This window comes from Chelmon rostratus, chromosome 4 (genome assembly GCF_017976325.1).
Source record: "Chelmon rostratus isolate fCheRos1 chromosome 4, fCheRos1.pri, whole genome shotgun sequence".
NCBI lineage: Eukaryota > Metazoa > Chordata > Actinopteri > Chaetodontiformes > Chaetodontidae > Chelmon > Chelmon rostratus.
Window position 1 is genome coordinate 20805642 of NC_055661.1, and position 19326 is coordinate 20824967.

Here is a 19326-nt window from a genome sequence, read left to right on the forward strand (position 1 = left end):
GATTTATGTGACAAGACTTTAAATTAAACATCTCAGAGCTTCCCGTCACCGTCCCTCTACAGTGAAGGATTGCATTTCATTTGTGATGCTCAAAACATTTGAAAAATTCATCCCCCAATGATGTTCTGGCTCCTCTGGATTCTTCTTCTGTGGCACTGCTTCCCACTAAGGAATGAGTCCCAGTGAAAACTGCTACCAGCACAGCAAGGCACATGACTTGTACTGGAATGGCAGCAGTCCTGTCAGAAGTGGATACTTCAAAAGCCCCATAAATAATGCTGAAACTACCTATATGTCTTGATACTATAGTACAGCGTAGGAGTATAAATGTGTATTTTTTGTGACTGGGAAGGAGACACATTGTAACCAGAGAGAGGGGAGAATTAAATCTGTCATCTGATTAGATTTATTGCTTTATTTATTGTCTCCCACTGGCTGTGAATACACTTACTTAGCTTACCAAGAATAAAAACTCATTCAAGCACCCGCTTGGGTCTCATATTGTGGTAAAAATACACTGCATGCTTTTATGTATATGGACTGGTATGATGAAAGGTAGGCAGAGTGCCAAAGTGAGAATTCAAATACAGATATAGGACAGTAGTAATTATGGTGCATGTACTGTATATAATGTCAGCATGGTGTTGTAATGGCTCTTATAAAATCCGCTATGTGAATGGCATCTATGACATAGATGAAAGAGGTTATTGTTATTGAGATTATTGCAATACACAGCAACTACACTCATCTCAATGAGTTTGTCAGAAAATACTACTTTGCATTTATCATTTTTAATCACCTTTTTTCCTTAGATGTGAAAATGCCCTTGAATACCAAATTACGATTTTTTTTAATCCAAATATATCACCTGTATGTGTCATCTTAACAAAAGAGAAACTCATAAAAAGTAATGAAGATTAACTAAACTCTGTCTTAAATGAAGCTGTGATAAATGTATTATGTCATGTGTGTATGGAATAAAACATGTTTATTAACAAAATTAATTGGTTTATGTGGGAAAATCATTCTGAGTGCACAACATGAAGCCACAACAACCGTTTCTTTTAATTGTAAAAAGACTTTTATTACATTCTTAAATCCACATATTGTTTCACCATTGTGCAATAACACTTTACTGTGTTAAAACCTCTTGGGCTTTATATCCATAACATATCATAAATTATTTCTTATTAAAATCTATATTGATTTAATAACAATAATAATCTTAAAATAGAGTGAACATATAAACAGAAGGATCATGACAAAAGAGAGACTTTTAGGGAGACATCTTTAAAAACGCTCTTTAAAAAAATAGAATTACATCTCTCCAAGACAAAAAAGGACACTAAACAGATGAGAAAAAAACAAACAGTACATATAAGGATAAAAATTAAGAAACAAAAGATCACAACAAAACCAAAACAAGATTCAGAGATTATAATCCATCTTTAATATTTATTTTACTATATTTACTTTTTTTTTAATATCCTATTTCATCTATGACTCAAACTCAAAAGAAAGTCTTGCAATAATGATATTAGACAGGGGTAAATTCTTTGATACTTCTGAAATCAAACATTCACAAGAACATGTACTGTACACAGTGATCAAGGTTTTAAGGTCTTCTATGTTGGTGCAAGGTGTCTTGCTAGCTAGACTAACTGCAGACACTGTAGGACAGAGAGCCCAGCTATCTCCCTGAGTAACTCTAAACAGAAATGTACGTGCAGATCTTATATACTGTCCCCTGGACAGCTTTCAGGCCTGCAAAAACTAGAACCCCGATTCCAAAAAAAGCCTTTCAGGGATGCCCCTTTCATACTTGATGATACTATCACCTGTTACCTGTGAATCTGTTTACCTGTGGAATGTTCCAAACAGGTGTTTTTGGACCATTCCACAACTTTCCCAGTCTGTCCCAACTTGTTTGAAACGTGTTGCTGCATCAAATTTAGAAAAAGCAGATATTTACAAAAAAAATCAACGGAGCTGATGAGGTAAAACATTAAATATGTTGTCTTTGCACTGTTTTCAATTGAGTATGCACAAAGTCCCAACATCTTGGAATCGGGGTTGTATAAAGAATACTGACTCTTTTGAAGTCAGCATGTCTAACATTCTACTACTCGACGCACAAAGTATTGCACTTTGTTACAATCTGTATGTCATCTGGCCATGTCAGCTGTCAGCCGACCTGTGTGGTGGTTGGCTGTGTATTTGGTACATTATAATCTAAACAACATTACTTGTTGCGCTGCGAGGTTAACTTTGCTGGAGTGCTTTTGAAAATATTTACTGTAATACATGGCAACAAAGGCCCAACATACTGAGAACAATGGGAAAGACATTATTGCACGATCCCACTATCCCACTGTCGTGCGTACCCAGAAAAGGGCAATACCCCTTCATACTATGTGAGATAATATAGTGTCTGGTGAGCAGCACTGTCCCAGCAGTGCAAAGCAAGCCTGGCTGATGTTAAACACAGCTCCGACATATGTCGTGTGATTGTCTGAAAATGCATAAAATAAATTCAGCAAGGTTTTCTGCGATTACAACTATTCTCTTCTAGTATCTTCTTTAGGATACTGGTAGAAAGCTTTTTAAAAAACAGAAATCCAATATGTTCCCCTACTATGAAGAAAAAGGCTTCACCTGGACACACCCTTGTGCGTCTCCAGAGACCATTCCTCACATAGATCTGTATCTAAGTGGGACTTCTGGACCTAAAGGCATGAACTGCTCTCAAATGACAGAAAAGCAGGCAGAGGATAGGTAGTATAAGTAGATCCAGCATTTCAGTTTGTGTTTCTCTTCTGTCCAGTTTTAAGAGCGTAAGAATACATTTTAGAATAGTTGAATCAAAACTGGCCTTCAAATTTCACCACTAATTGTTATATTTTTAAAGAAGCTCTCGTACGGATGCAGAAATGCTAACTCAGGGGGGTAGCTGATGGCTCTGTCAACCCTTTTCTGTGCCATATAGTGTTTGAAGAGGGTGAGGTAGTAAGGGAGTGGGGAAAGAGGAACAGAGGGTTTAATTAATCAGAACACCTTAACTGGCTGAAACAGCGCAGTCTGCCTGACCCCGAAGCAGTGAGAGTTGGCGCAGACAGTAAATCCCCTCTAACTGATGTCTTAAATAATACCATCACCCACCTGCTCAATCTCTGTTTTTGCCCCTCATCCAACATGTAGGTGGCAATGTGATAACTGTCACATTTTAACATCAAAGTTCATGTTTCGTCTTTACTCCAAAAGTCTTTTTGAAACTGCTGGTTGAGACGCTGCTGGATGGTTTGGGGCGATGGCACTCTTCTGCGGAGGGGGACTGAGGATGCTCCTCCATGACAGCACGTAACCCCCACAGTGGTCGGCTGCCCAGCACCTTGTTCATACAGCTTATGTAAGGTGGGAGGGCGTAACGAGTTTCACAGATGGCAGTCTGAGCGCGAACCCGTAAAATCTTGTGCCAAGTGTTCATTTTGGATTCTAACGAGGAGTCATAAGTGCTAATTATCAGCTGGATTTTCTTTTAAGAACAGCAATCTTTCCATCCCAGACCTGAGCTCGCTACCCTGCTCCTCATTTGGGATCCAGACATCTGAATGTACAACACCTCTGTGATTCTCTCACTCTCGCTCTCGAAGTGGCATTTGCAAAGGGAAAAGGTATTAGGACTGAGGTCATTGATTGCATTAAAAAAAAAAAAAAGAACTCACTTACATCAGTGTCTGAGTGTGCTAGTAAAAATACCTACAAAGGATCAGAATAAGTGCTATGTTTTGTGCTCTGTGTGCAAGAGTTTGTAGGTGCATGATGGCAGACACTCTTGAGTGTTTGCCCATGATTCACACGGTTTAAAAAAAAACCCTGTCTGTGAGTTTGATCATGGTCCCTTTAAACAGTTTGTTCATACGTTACAAAACTGCAAAATATGGGCGCTACCAAAAATGTTGAATGAAACAATAAACTGTTACTAGATTGACAACTGAGACAGGCATCATTACTGCAAATCTCCACAAAGTGGCTGAGGATTTTAAGTATGTACATTCTATATCAAGCCAAGGGCTGTGCTGAACGGTTAAGGGGAAAAGGGGTACATTCAACAATAGCTTACAGGAACTGTGAGAACGGTGAAAGTCAAATTTATATTTGAAAGGAATTCAACATGATGAGAGGTTTAAGGTCTCGTCATAGAAAAATATTTTTGAGAATACAAATTATGTTTAATAATTTCTTTTTACTCCGTAAAAAAGAGGTAACATGCACTGAGTACCCAGCAGCAGTTCCTGCAGTGTTACGTTGAAGCAGAATGGACTAGCCTGCAGGGCGGGAGGTGAGAGGAGTGTGTCCTAAAGTGTAGCATGCAGGATTGTCATTGAGCTGCTGGTTGCGTTTGCCTCAGCTGGTTGCCACATTTTTATCTCCCCCTCCCTACCCCTCAATGTCTCTATTTGAATCACGCTGTTTAGCTAAATGGTGCTAGCCCTCTGTGGAGTCTGGGAAGGTGATTTCACTGCCAAAAACTTCCCTATACAGCGGGGGGAAGGTATACGCTGTCTCAGGGTGAAGCAGACGGAAAAACTCCAGTTTGTCGATGTGAAGGTTGCAAATGGACTTCATTACGGGAAGCTTTGACACCATCTTGAGGGGGAATACAAAAATGCAAAGTTAAATTAGGAAGACAATACAAATTTAATTTGAGCTTTCTCCCCCAAACTTTAAAGTGCTGCAGCTGGCTTTGTACCTTGGCTAGTTTCTCTTCCCATGCTCCCTCTTTTTGTAGGCAGCGCTGCAGAGCCACGTAGACTTTCTCCTGCAACTTCTGTACCTTCTGAACATCTGTCAGCCAGGGCCGGTCTGAGGGAAATTACAGTGACAAGATGTTGTCAATGGTATCGGTATCTGGTTTACAATGTACAAAGATGTATTGTACTTTATGTAACTGCTGAGCATGCTTTAAAGCATATTGTAACTTTCTACACTGATGTCCTTGAAGGCAGCCACATCACACACATTAAAAATGAATGTGCAGACACATGAAACTTGTCTGAGATAAGTGATGTATCATAAAGCCTTTGTAAAATGTCAGCTTTATGACAATTGCTTGGTATTGCAGTTGTCAGCAGGGACCATTTTGGAATCTGTTCTTGTTGGAGAATTTATGACTCTTCAAATCAATGACTGCAAAGGAGGAATGTAAAAAAAAAACAGTCATGCTTGGGAAAATGGCCATCAGTAAAGGAAATTACACAAACTTTGCAGCTATTGCACCGTAACATGCAAAAGCATGACCATGATCCTTCAGGGAGTTTCACACTGGGACTAAGCCAATATCCTGTCAGTGGCAGTACTGTCACCATAGGTGAAGCATTGCTGATGTGTGTGAGTTATGAATTTTCTTCTGATGATGCTCATTTGAAATAAATTTAAGTCTGTGCCAGGAATGTCAGTAAGCAAACTTCTTCTCCTTTACTTGCAGAATCTCTGGATAGGTTGTGTGAAAAGTATTAAAATACTGTAACTTTGCCTCTTTGGGCAATGTAGCACTTTGCAAATTTAATACACAAATGCTCCTTGGTAAAGATAAATCCATCTTGTTAAAATAAATGAAATCTTACCTGGTGAGAGCAGCACAGCAGCACTGAAGAGCGCCATCTCGTCCTCTGACATCTGTATACGGCTCAGGCTTTTAGCCAAGTCAAACACTGCATTCACGAGGTCGTCACAGCCTGGGGGAGGGAACGGAGAAAAAGACAGTTATCATCAAAACCGAAACTAGTGGATGTGATGATTTTGACACAGACGGAACAGATAAATCTAAAATCCCCTGCTCCTCCTTTCATCAAGCTTGTGTATCGACTCACCAAGAGCTTTGAAAAGCTGAGCAGTGGCAAACTTCCCATCAAAGAGCAATGTATTATTTATGGGGTTATAGGCCCGACACATGCGGATCAGAAGAACGTCCATGCAGCCTGTGGACAAAAAATACAGAAACTGTTTTGAGTTCAGTGAAAGAGAGAAACTTGTATTCAAAAAGTATATGTTTTTTTGTTTAATAAGAGAAATATGTGTTAGAATGTTTCCTTTCTTGACACTTTGAGTTTATTTTGCTTATTTATTAGACTAAAAAAGCTATTTCTATTAGTTAAATCTGTCTCGATTATTTAAAGACAAACATTACATCATGACAAAGTAATTTTAGATATCAGTTACTGGGTAAACTGTGAATGACAGAATAATTGTCACCTGTGTGACCATATAATTAAGTCAGACAAGTCAATGGTTCATACCTGGCAAAGAAAATGGTTGCATCTTGTTTTTTTAATTTCTGTACGATCACAGCTGAACATATGGTGTTGAGGTTTTGACACCTTAATAGTGATGACACTCAGAGGAATGTGTTTCTGTTGGATTGTGTTAGTAACTACATTGTCAAACCTATAATCGTCTCCACCCTTCAGGTGTTAACCAGGTTTAGCCAGCAATGATTGGGTGTGGACACCTTTTTTCATCTCTATGTCTTCTAATAGAGGCACTTAATTAGACTAATTAAACACCTTGTGAGAACACCTTGCGTGCGTGCTCGCATTTTGTTCATTTTCATAAAACGACAGAAGAAAGTCAGCTGCCTCTGAAATCCATTAATCTCTTGTTTTGACTGCCTTCTTGTTTTGCTTGTCGCTGAAAACCATACATCGATTTCAAAGGTCCGACATGTGAAGAAACAGATCACACGTAGGCCTCAGTGATTCATAAGATGAGGCACTTCAGGGCATGACGACCAGAGAAGGCAGCGTCGAGGGATTAAAACAAGGCTAGCCATTCTTCAGAAGCAGAACAACCATCCACCTTTTCAAGTCACGCCACTTGCATGTGACATCTGACCTAAAGTCAGCTGCCACATGAGGGTAATTCACTGTTCATATGACAACAGCTATCAGTACACAGATAAAACTTAGCAAAGTAATAAACACACGCATGCCAGGCTGGCTGCCTTCCTGGAGGCACATCTGTTGTAAAAACAGCTCCTGACTGTTACCATATGTGTCGAAACCCAACGTGTACAACTGATTCTAGACAGCAGGGTGTGTGTACGCTGGTGTCATGCACTGACCTGCTTTGAGGAGGATAATCTGATCGTTCTGACAGAGGTCCATGAAGCCAGAGATGCGCTTGGCAAACTCTACCACATACTGGATTGCGTTGGTGATGTGAACGGCACATTGTTGCCACATCACCTCAGCTGACTGAAAGAGGTAGAGACAGGGAGGCTTTCATGAGCACTGCAATAACACACAAGTTGTATTGTTCTCTGTTGATTCTATGCTTATTTAGACATCAAGGATTGGTTGTGGTTGGTTGTGTGAGTTCCGCTAAAAGACATCCTGACCTAGAGTCATGATCATATTGGCCGCATCCCCAGTAGCAAATGTGTGAGAAAAATATTTGCATTTACAAACCCCGCTGTAAGAATGAATTATGGTGATAAAATACTTCTATTTGTTTAATGGACACTTCTTTGTTGATGTTGGTGCAAGGTTATAAACTGAAAACTTCCTCTATGAACAAAGCAGGATGATGAGCCAAACTATAGTGATATAAAAACTCTTTTACGTGCGACTTCTACGGCTATTTTTTCATAGATTTAGATTTTATTTCGTTGAACCAAATATCAATCATGTAGGCAGATGGTGGAGATGTTCTACAGATAAAAAACTCTGTGTATATGTGTATAGCTGAGGCTGTAATTGTGTCACACATGCCTTGGTCTGGTATGAGCGTGTCTCTTCTGGGCTGTACAAGGTCCACGCCATTCTTTTCAGCTCCTCTGTGCTGTACTGGCTCGTCTCAACATGGGACTTCACCGCACTCTGAGTTATACGCTCTGAACAGAAAAGTTTGCAATCAGATTTTTTTTTTAAACTGAGATTTAAGGTTCAACATCAGCACGGGACAGGATTTATACTGACCTATCTCAAGCAGGGAGCAGCCCTCAGGCAGTGGGTTGAGGATAGCATGTGAGAAGAGTCCAGAGTCGTGCAGCAGCTGGTACTCATGCTTGATGCTGTGGTTGCCGTCTACAAAGTCCAAGTTGGTCTGTTCTGGTGAGCTCTGAGAGGATGAGCTGCTGCCTGCGCTGCCACACAGCATGTCCAGGTTACAGTAGTTTCCACCTGCATCCTCGGGGGTCAGCGGCAGGTCGAACAGCAGGCCTTCTGGCAGTGTGGTGATGTCGTCCAGGTCGCTGAGCGCGGCGCTGGAGCCTCGTCTGTAGGTGCGGCCGTGGTCGGCCATGTCGTTGTTCTCCTCGCGGACACCAAGCCCCGCGCACTCCTGGGACTGCTGGTGCTTCTGGACCTCTGCATACAGGCTGTCACGCTGTTTTTTGGACATCCGACCAAACTTGACCGCTGCAACGCGAGGATGTAAAGACATGGATTAAACATTCAAGAAGGTATGGTCTAGGTCAAACAAGGATTACATGACTCATTCAATGTGATAAGCAGAAAGTGGGAGGTGGAAACTCTGGGTTAATTAAATATAGATCGAGTAGCTGAACTCACCATCACGGCTCATACCCAGAGCGAGACACTTCTGCAGCCTGCAGTGCTGACAGCGGTTGCGGTTGGTCCGGTCAATGAGACAGTTCCTCTGTCGTGAGCAGGAGTACATAGCATTGTTCTGCTGGCTGCGTCGAAAGAAACCCTACAGACAGAGACACGACATGAAGCAGTGGTAAAATATGTGAGCATCAAAAGAATTAGACTGAGTAGAGCAGTAATGACAACACCTAAAAGCAGTTTTAACACTGTAACTAACACCTAAAGAGGGAGATGGGTGATAGCTCACCTTGCAGCCTTCACAGGTGATGACACCATAGTGGATCCCTGATGATTTGTCCCCACAGATTTTACAGGGAATCACTTCTATTTGAGCTGGAGAGAGAGATGAATGAGGAAAAAAAATCAGTGACGCAGTAAAAACTCTTATTACGTACCTCATAACTTAGTAGTTTAATCATGTAGTTAGTTACCTAGAAACATATATGGATTTACTGACAAAGATTATGACTAAATACTATTATCTGTCATTGCATGATAACAGACATAACACTAATTTAAGTATTTCTTTGATTTGGTACAATGATCTTGATTTGAAAGGATTCACCAAGTAATCAGTTACTCAGTTAAATTAATGTCAAATTTGCCGATTTTCAGCTCTGGGAAACTGTGATGGGCATTTTTTTCTGACTTTTTGTTGACAAGGCAATTAACTGATTAATCAAGAAGAATGACTGACACATTGATAGCTAAAAAAAAGATAGCTGCTGCAGCCCTTTGATGGTGCACAGCATATGAGGAGATTTTATGCACCTCAGTTGTTATGCAATTGCAATGACATGCAGAAAAACAGATGGAAATGTAGAATTTGAGTGGAATCAGCTGTAAAACTCAAGGTTTTCACCACTATTATAGGCATTTTTCACAGTGCTTAAGCAGAGCGAACAGAAAAAAAAACTATGCTGCTATGTTTTGGTGACTCACACACACACAGTCATGTCAAAGAGGTCCTCTAAAAGACAGAGAGGCAGCACACTAGCAAGAGCTCATCACTCAGAAGTGCAACCACATGAGTTTACTGAAGACTCTGCGGGTGAATAATATCAGATATTCTGTTGAAAAAAAGTAAAGTAAAAAAGTAACGTCTGTCTCTGGTCAAAATTAAAACATAGTGCTGCATATATAGAAAATCAAGCCCACCTGTGTGTTACAAGTAAACAAATATTTGCCATCTATTTCAGTAGCATTGCGACATAGAAGCAAGTTATAGGAACTGTCAACATTTGTTTTGTAGGCCTATCATGCTGACTGCTGATACAGTCAATAAAACACCTCAGTCATATCAAATTAAGTAGACAGCCTCTAATTAATCAACATATACTTGGGAAAACACTGATGTTTTTTTTACACCAACTGAATTCAAACAAGAAAACTGCCACCCTGCATGTAATGTTTCTTGCTGCAGGCAGACTCACCTGCCTTTTCTCGCTAGGAATTCAGGTGATTTCATGATAGTAAGATGTTATCTGTGCATGACAGGGTTTGAAATGGAGCTGACAATGACGACAATGCCATAATGTTAGAGACTGTGAGGAAACAGAAGAAGTGTCAAGAACACAGAGGGTCCTGTGATGGCCAAAGCAAACTGTATATACATTGTACACCTTGTGTTGATTGTGGAAGCCTGAGCCTTCTTACCCAGGAACAGCCTGTTCTTTTCATTATGTTGTTTATCTAAGTAGCTGGGCCTCCTCAAGCCCAGAATAGCAGGTCAATTGCATTAGCTGAGGCCCGGGGTTATAAAGTTTCACAGCTCCCTCTTTCTCCTTCTCTCCTTCTCCAGGATGAACAAAATGTTAGCAGGTTAACAAAGCCACACTGCTGTCCTGAACCCTCCAAGGCCAACAACTGCAACCCACAAAACAACTGCAACTGACTGTTACTGTGTAGACCGTGTGCGAGATTTGATTTGGCTCTGGCTGCAGGGTGTGCCAAACAATCTCTAAACCACTTTTGTTGGGTCACACGGGGCATTAGGTAACCTGTAAATCACAGCTCTTCAGAAAATTGCTGTTTTCTAACGGCTCTTTTATAAACTGCTCGCAACCGACCAATCACATGAGTCACTCTGTGTGGGGACAGACGTGCGTCACAAACCGAGGCGAAGCTAAAGAGGTTAGTGACATTACCCTGAAAATCCTTCAACATTGTCCTTCAACAAAGACTTTCTGTGGAGCGCAGGTGACATTTTTGAGTGTTTCGGTTGGGTAGAACTTCTACTGGCCAACGCGACTGAGGGATATAAATAAATAAAGGCCAACGGAAAAAAAAATCCCTTTCTCCACTGCTCCCTTTATCGCTCCCCCTCCAGAGCCTCACCCCGCCCTTCAGCCTGTTATATAACTGCTGTCTGGCCGCATTCCATGAACACACTCATTCAAAGGTGGTTGTCTTGGTAACAGTGTGACGATCCTCCCTCACCCCCCTTGCACTCCCATTGGCTGCTGAGCAAGCGGCTTTGCCTGTGACTCGCCGTCTCACCTGCCAGTCAGCTGAGCAGCACCGCCAGGCCCAGAGAGCAAGAACTGCTCCACTGACACAGTTTCACATTCAGCGAAGGGGGGAGGCGCCTCGCGAGGAACACAACCTGCTTTCTTGCAGGTTTAATGTGGAACCAAATATGACTTAAGTCAAGGAAGGGTGGGGGATGCGGGGTGGGGCCCTCCTTTTTGTTATGGAAAGAAAACAATGTCAGATTTGATGACTGAGGGACGGATGGCCAGTTGAAACCAAAGTGCCCCACTGGAGATTTTACAACTTGCGTAACATCTGGAAATACTTCCAAAAACATCCAGTACAGTAAGCTGCAGCAGGGGGAACAGACGTAGCTAATAGTAGCTCTCAACTTGTTGCAGCATGTCAAGTATTTGAGTGAAATTTCAGCTGTGTTTGAGCTAGACCATAAATCTATTTTTACTCTGGTGCAGTTGGCCGCCCAGAGATTCCTTCTGCCGCTCTGATCTACCGACCAATAAACGCAGCACAGCACACAAGCGTACTGTAAATGACAGTGTGCAGAGCCTTTATTACAGCGGTGTCAGACAGCTAAAACAGTCTACATTAATTTTGTGGCATGTTGCATTGCAGCGTGGGCCTGAACAACAGTTTCTTTACTTAGAACATTTACATGAGTCTTTGTTCTACGACAAAATGACCTGAAACACCAGTTCTGTGTGCTTAAATACTACAAGCATCTGTTACATGTTTAAACACAATAATCTCTATATTGTACAGAATGTAATCATACACGAATGTTTAAAATTTTAGAACTTGAATACTACAAAACATGATTTCTATTGCATTTTTAGTTCTCATTGCAGAGAAGGATTGTTTTGTAGAAGAGATACGTCTAAGAAACTTAAAAAGTTGTGGTGATCTAAAGGTGATTTCTGTGTCAGTCAGTCAGTGTGTCAATGCATCACCATTGGTCAGCACTTTTCTACATTAGTGCTGTAAACCGTCTGCATGGGAGACTTTGCTCTCTCATTCCAGCTAATCAAACAGAGTCCAAGGTCCTATTTATCTTGCACGTTACGTTTACCTGACATACTGTATACTTAACCTACATTCACGGTCAAAGTGGGAAGTTTTTTGAATATATATCCAGTACTGTCTTCTGTCTGTCATTCTCTCTTTTTACATTTCTCCAGGGCCTCAGCTGCCATATGTTTTCTATAAAACTACAGTATGTGAACAGTAACAACTTCGCCACTCTTCCTCCCCGCCCACTGACCTACCTGGAGGACACAGATAGTACAATATGTGCGGACACTAACCCTGAACTCTTTAAAAATGCACTGCAGGTTTATGTAATTACTCAGCAGATGCAATAGTAGGAGTGGGAGGTATTAAGGGACACCGGATCCACTTAACAATAGCTATTGCTTAAGTGTTTTTAGTGCAGTAAAGTAACATTGAAGAAATGTTTCAGCGAAAAACAGAGAGAAGATGTCTGGAGTAAAAAACTGGGACATTTACACTGCCTATAACTGGAGGCCAGCAATGTCATGGTGTAAACATCATGTATAACACGAGACACACGTCGCTGCAAATAATGTAATAGAAATTTGGACTAATTCATTGGTGAGATGTTTTCTCTTTCCTTGTGACTGAAACATTTCCTTCGGCGTAATGGAATAAGCATTATGCATGAACACTTTCCAGACAGTCTCGAGGAAGACAAAAGTATTTGCATATGCACACATCCTAAAAAGGCTCAGCAGTACACCTGTCAATAGCCTGACCAGCAGAAGACACTGAAACTGTTTGCACTTCCTTTCTTTCTCTTTATTTTTGTTGCATACCTTTAGTTTTATGCTAAGGATAATCCCACTGTTAAATAACAACATGCAAACTGGGTAATTTGACAGAAAACTGTGCCTTGCAAGTAATATTCTCATCTCATGAATATGGTTCACTATTCTACGTCCATTCTTACACCTTTACCCATTTTCCTCCAGTAAACATTCACATGCTAAACAACATCACTGTGCCTGCCAAGAAACCAGACTTCACACTCTGAGCCACTGTAATCCCCCACCATTGATCAGAAGAGATAAAGTGCATTCACTTGATCACACTGTTTATGCAGCTCCAAGCCCAAACCCAAGTGGGCCTCTGCAACACAAGCAAAACCAGACTGAGGAATTCACTTCGCAGCATGTAATTTTGCATGCTGCTCCGAACCACAGGAACAAATTTAGGACTATGGTGCAGCAATCACAGTCTACTTGAATTAGAATCTGTTCAGATATAACTTATCCTTATGCATGCTTGGATTATAGATATCCGACCAAAAATGACTTTGCCCTAAAATACGACAAAGAAAACATTATTTTTATGCAATCATGTTTGCAATTTTGTCTGCAAAATCCGCAGAAAGAAACAGATCTATGCTACAATTTTGCCTGCATACCAACATGCAGGCTGGGTGAAGAGTAGGAGCTTTAGATGAGGGGAATGGAATCTTAGCGTGCAGTTGTCAGAGAGAAAGGACACCTTGACACATACTGTATCTCACTGTGAACTTGCCAAAGGCTGCACACTAAACAGATAGTGGCTTTGGGGCTGAGCTCAGCACAGCGGTGGCCTTGGAATCCAGAAAGGGGGGCTTCCTCTCTACTGCCACTGTACCTTTGATCCTGGGCTAACTGAGCTCCAACACTGTCTAATAAGACTTCAGCTCTGCACATCATTAGAGGGCCGAGACACAAAACCTCAGAGTGCTTTAATTAAGTTTGTTTATTTGATCATGTTAAATCTTACCTGCCTAACCTGTTTGTGCAACCGTTCACAGGAATAGTTGAAGATGATGACGCTGAGACAAACAAGCAGGCTGTGACAGCACTGTTGATTGCAATCTATCAGGTATAAAGAAGACTGATAATGAAATCTTGTTAAATTCACACTGTTTTCTCTCATATGGGGAGTTAAATTGAAGAGTATAAAATAATGTGGTATTTTCACAAAATCAGATTGACAAGCCGGGTTTGACTCGAGCCACATGCGCTCTGGTTGATGTAAGTAACCTTAGCTGACAGAGGAAACTGAGCTTAAACCGAACCCTGCTGTGCCTCATGGTTACATGTGGGCTTGCTGTGCCCATATCCTGCTTGTCACAGCGGTGCATGGCTTTGACCTCAAAACGCCGCAAATCTTATCATTTTTAATGGTTAAATCTTCAAAGATTATGTAAACACATATATTTGTTAACATTTCACAAATAAAATATTTATTTTTTGTAATAATAAGTAAGAAAATGCAGCATGCATATTGCAAGGTGCCTTCAAAGCAGGCTCATCCAGTGCTGCTCATATCTAAAGCATTTTAAAGAGGCACACTCTGCCCTGACAACTGATTTAAATTATCAAAATTGTCTCATCAGTCATGACGACTGACCATGGTGCTCCACCCGCAGGCGCACACACACACACACGTACACACACACAATTGCTGTAATCCTCAATGACAGAACTAGGTCAATGGAGCACCTCCTCTCTCCCTCTCTCCTCCACCCCCACACTGGCCGCCATACTGCTGACGCTGAAAACAAAAACACGCTGGCTGATGAAGTAACAGTGAAACACACCACCAGTGCTTTAAGACACATTAAAACATCATGCGTATTAAAGATTTATCTCCAAAACTGTCAACAGGAAAAAATATAAAACTGTTGGCCGGATCACATAAAAGATACCCTTAATGTAAAAACAAACATCAAACAGAAAAAGTAGGAAAAAAATAAGAAAAAGGGACTATTTATTCATGATAAACAGTCCTTGCCAGCAGATCCAACAGATTTTCATGCGGCTTGACAGCCTCTGAATCACTCCGCTCACTCCCTCCCTCTCCTCGCTCTTACATAACCGGAGTCGCTCTACGGTGAAATAGAGTCAACGAAGCTACAACACAGGAGAAAACTAAAGAAATGCACAAAAACCTAGACAGTTTAACTCAACACACTCGTGTTCAGACATATGCGTAAAAAAATTATATATGCTATGATTAAAACAATCGACTTTTAAACATCCCAACGTGCTCCTTCTTAAGATTAAACATTGTATAACAACTTTAAAGGTCCTAAAACTGGCTTATTTAAAATGCACAGCAAACCTAAATAAACCTATAAATCGTTTTTTATTTCCTCCTGTGATGCAATCTGGCGTTTCTTGCCGTGAGCGCCTGCAGCCTACGCACTTCGGACTCCGTGTCAAAGCAGTGCCTCCGCCACAGTACATGAAACTCAGAAGTTGAGCTATTCACACAGACACAAGATGCAAAAAACAGAAAGTCGAACAAATGTAGCATTTTCCACTAACTCACCTCTCATGTCGGCGGTGAACTGTAGCCAACTCTTTAAGTCATACAACTCCAGGTGGAGACGAAGCCAAGAAGGAGCGACAGCGACGAGTACTTATTTGCTCCAAAACGGAGCAGCTGGAAACTGTCACAGCAGCAAATCCTCATATGGATTTTCTACCTTTTCTTCAGAAGCGACGCGTCACTTATTTACTTTCTGTCCTCCGACAGAGGAGCTGTTGCGATAAAACACCTATGAAATAATAGCGCCGCGGCTCGTCGTCCCTCAGCTCTGTCCTGCTCTGTGGCTCGCAGTAACCTAGTTTCGGCGCGTGGACTACACATGATCCTCACCCCGCGGTCCGCCCGCCTCGTGCCCCGTGAGCTGACGCGCACGCGCCACCCTCCGCGCGCTTTAAGGGCGCTCTCGCGTGCGTGGGAAAGTGTGGCAGTGTGTCAGTCCAGACCGAAGAATGAACCAGCGTGGGAACTATTTAATAACAAGCGCAGAGTTTTACTTCGTGGATGATCCTTCTCCTTTAATAACCAACAACAACAATGCTTTATTCTTATTTTCCACTCTTCCCCAGCATAAAGGAACAATGGTACACTTTAGGTTATAGATAAATATGACAAGGAAGAGGTCCCAATGACACTCATCAATATATAGGCTATAAATCATTGGATTGGAGATCTATAAACAGATTTAAAGGGGTAAACCATGCTCTTAAATGTTTTCATATAGACTACTATGAACGATATAAAAATCAACCACTTGAAATAAGATGTCTTTTATATTCTGGTACCTATGATAATGCAAGTGATAATACATTAGTAGTTTAACTTTGGCAAATAGTGCATATTGATCTAAATGTGATCTTTGCAGAAGTACATTTTAGGATATATTCTAGATTACAGAAAATTTCAGTATCTAAAAATGGGTTTTTGTGACATACTGAAATCAATGTCAACCAGTGGACACACATATGGACAAACATGCATTTGACAACCTAAAAAAGTCATATGGTCGTTTCAATGTCATAAAATGGCCAGAGTATGGGAAAGTATATGATATAATGGCTAAGACTTCTACCTGAATAATCCTTTATGGCACCAAAACATGGCAAAATCTGTATTTTAACATTATTTTTTAGCTCCATGGACATAATATACATGCAAATTGATATTTCCTTAAGGACCACAGACAATAAATTTGGTTTTTAGCTTATCTAATTTCTCTTTAATGTTGTGGTTATAATGTTTTCATATCTGGCTCACATTTTGTTCTGCCACTTTCAACAGAGAAGATGAAGCACAAACCTTTTTTGACCGCTGCTGTACTGTATTAGACAAACATTGAATAAGAAAGATATTAACAGTGCAGAATAATTATAGAAACATCCATATGAAGATGGTCAAAATTATAGCCTGATACTAGGGATTCTACATATGAAATAATATAGGCTAAATTTGCTGCACTACTACTTTTTTTGTGAATTAAATGGCTATATCTATTGGAGGAGAGTATATTTTGTCCTCAGTTTCCCTTTGATTCAGTATTTCAAGAACCCTGCATTATATCACTGGATTAACAAACACTAATCTTGCAGGAAGAATTCATTGTGAACTCAAGTTGTTGCTGTTTTGTTGTTGTTTTTTTCTTTTGTATTCCACTTCCTGAAATGTTGCAATCCAGGTTAAATTCTAGAAAGCTTTTAACCCAAACGTATGTTAAAATAAATCCAATAAAATGCTCCATTAACCACAATGTTTAGTGCAATTTTCAAGTCTATTTTCTATGTATATACATTCCTATCATTTCCTTTTGAAATGTAGGTGTGTGTGTAAAACAAAGACAGCAGGCACACCCTCTGACTCTGCCACTGTAGCAAAGCCTATAACAATTAACTGATTTGCAAACGTGGTTAAGATGACGAGTGTATCATGTAACTTAGGCACAGTTATGAAATGAGGAGAAGAGAGAGATTATGGAAAGTAGGTTAGTGGAGCAACACAGAGCGTTCACACCCCCTCCCTCTCTCGTCTTCCTGGTGTGCATGCGTGGTGAGTCTCCCCGTGTCTTTCTGTCTTTTTCCACTGTGAACGCCTTTGTTCTGAATCATGTAAAAATCTAAGTTTATTCTTTTACGTACAGTGTCTCAGCACCACCTACAGTATGCATGCTTTATGTTCTTATCTCTGTCTATTGTCCCTCCATACTCGCATGCTTGCGTATAGAGCGTTTTATCCATACATTTCCACAGGCCTTTCTAAATATTGCAACTGCTAAAATTAAAAAAGAAAGCATAAATGCACAGCAGCAATGTGTTCCTTCTTTCTGAATGCACAGTACATTGAAAATACAATTCTGGGAAGAGTATAGTAAGATTGTTTTGCTTTATTATATTCTTTAGCAGTAAACTTCCTCTTCCTCCCATTTAGCTGGTTTTGTCAGTCTGATGGTTTCCTTCCTGATCCTCATCTGCTGACTTTCTCGGGTTGTATTATGTCCCTCAGCGTGTCCCTCTGCCGCCATGAAGCAGTCACATATTCATCCGGTGTTTGCCTGCAACGTCACTGACCTCCTGACCCTCAATCTTATGTAACCATGGCAATACCCAAATTAGAACATGGAGCATGGAAAGAGGGAGGTGCTTAGAGCTTCACATACAAGCACGTAGCTCCAACCAGCTTTCCAGATTAAGGCAGATAGAATGAACACGCCCGTCCCTGTGTGTGTGTGTGTGTGCTTGTGTGTGTGTGTGTGTGCGTGTGTGTGTCTTTGTGCCTCTCTGTGTGCATGCATGTTGGTCCAGAGACATAGAAACTATAGAAATCAAACACCTCCTCTTCCAAAACAGAGGTGGTGGCGGTGATGATCTCACATTCGGAAGTGTTTTTCACACGTTCCAACTACGATGCATGAATGCAGTGACAATTTAATATCTCAGACTGGCCTCTGGCCCACAGCACATAAAGCCCACTATACTGAGAGGATTATTTTGGGATCCAGGCTCTGGCTTCCATAATCCTCTGTCCTCTCCTCTCCTTCATCCTGCTGAATCCTCTCCCTTCTCCCCTTTCAAATGCCCACTAATCTCTCTCACTCCGACTCTCTGTGTGGCTGTAATCTGGTTTGTACCTATCTTTCACCTGCACCAGGTTCACATCAATAGGTCAGTGTGCCAAACTGCACGGTGCGCCTTCCTCTTCCTCCTCTTACACTTTGTTATAGTCATTTTCTTCTCATTCACAACCTGAAGGATGTCCTGACTGCTGCGTGAAGACCATGCTGGTCCCAATATTTCCAGACCGAAGTCATAAATATAACTAAGGCTGAAAATATATTCTTCACCTTGGGAACAGCAGTTGACAAAATAATCTCACCACGGGGTCTATTATGTAGCTTTTGTATTACATGATCATCCTAAGCAGATGCTTGGTGCTGTACTCCGTCGCTGTCCCTCTCTTTCGCTATCCTATTGCGCCACAGTGTGAGTAGCTAGCATTAGCTGAGACGCAGTTTGCTAATGTCGACAAACGGCCGACACCCATCACAACGCAGAGTCCAACACAAAGTCAGACGTCAGAGCTAACATTAGTGCAAATTATGTAAAATATATTGTGAAAGTGTGGTTTTAGCTGGTTAATGTTAGCTAACGTTAGTTTGCTTGCTAATGTGGACGAATTGCTAATGTAGCAAAATGCTGTCTTGAGTGGAAAACGTTATGTTAGCATGAACTAACTTTTACTCACATTATTTATAGTGACTTTATTTTATAATTTGTCTATTATATTAGACATCTTAGTATAATTTATTCTATTTTGTTATTTACATTTTTTTTGGTATTTCCTCATTGCAGATTCATGAAAAGTTATGGTAGCATTTCCTCATTTCCTG

General features: G+C 40.9%; 1 protein-coding gene across 1 annotated transcript; it reads right to left on the minus strand.

Moving 5' to 3' along the window:
* Window positions 1-1963: 1963 nt before the first annotated feature.
* rorca (RAR-related orphan receptor C a) lies at window positions 1964-15744 on the minus strand. The gene is made up of 10 exons (XM_041934695.1): window positions 15450-15744; window positions 8857-8942; window positions 8571-8712; window positions 7977-8417; window positions 7770-7891; window positions 7121-7253; window positions 5871-5978; window positions 5625-5735; window positions 4751-4863; window positions 1964-4647 (listed from the first exon to the last, which is right to left on the minus strand). The coding sequence occupies exons 1-10, from the start codon at window positions 15454-15456 to the stop codon at window positions 4486-4488; spliced, it is 1425 nt and encodes a 474-aa protein (XP_041790629.1). The 5' UTR covers window positions 15457-15744; the 3' UTR covers window positions 1964-4485.
* Between the last annotated feature and the right edge of the window lie 3582 nt (window positions 15745-19326).

Coding starts and splice junctions, on each gene's coding strand:
- rorca (XM_041934695.1), bottom strand. Junction 8,713..8,856: donor TCACCTGTGAAGGCTGCAAG/GTGAGCTATCAC, acceptor CTCTGTCTGTAG/GGTTTCTTTCGACGCAGCCA. Junction 4,648..4,750: donor GGGAAGAGAAACTAGCCAAG/GTACAAAGCCAG, acceptor TTCCCCCTCAAG/ATGGTGTCAAAGCTTCCCGT.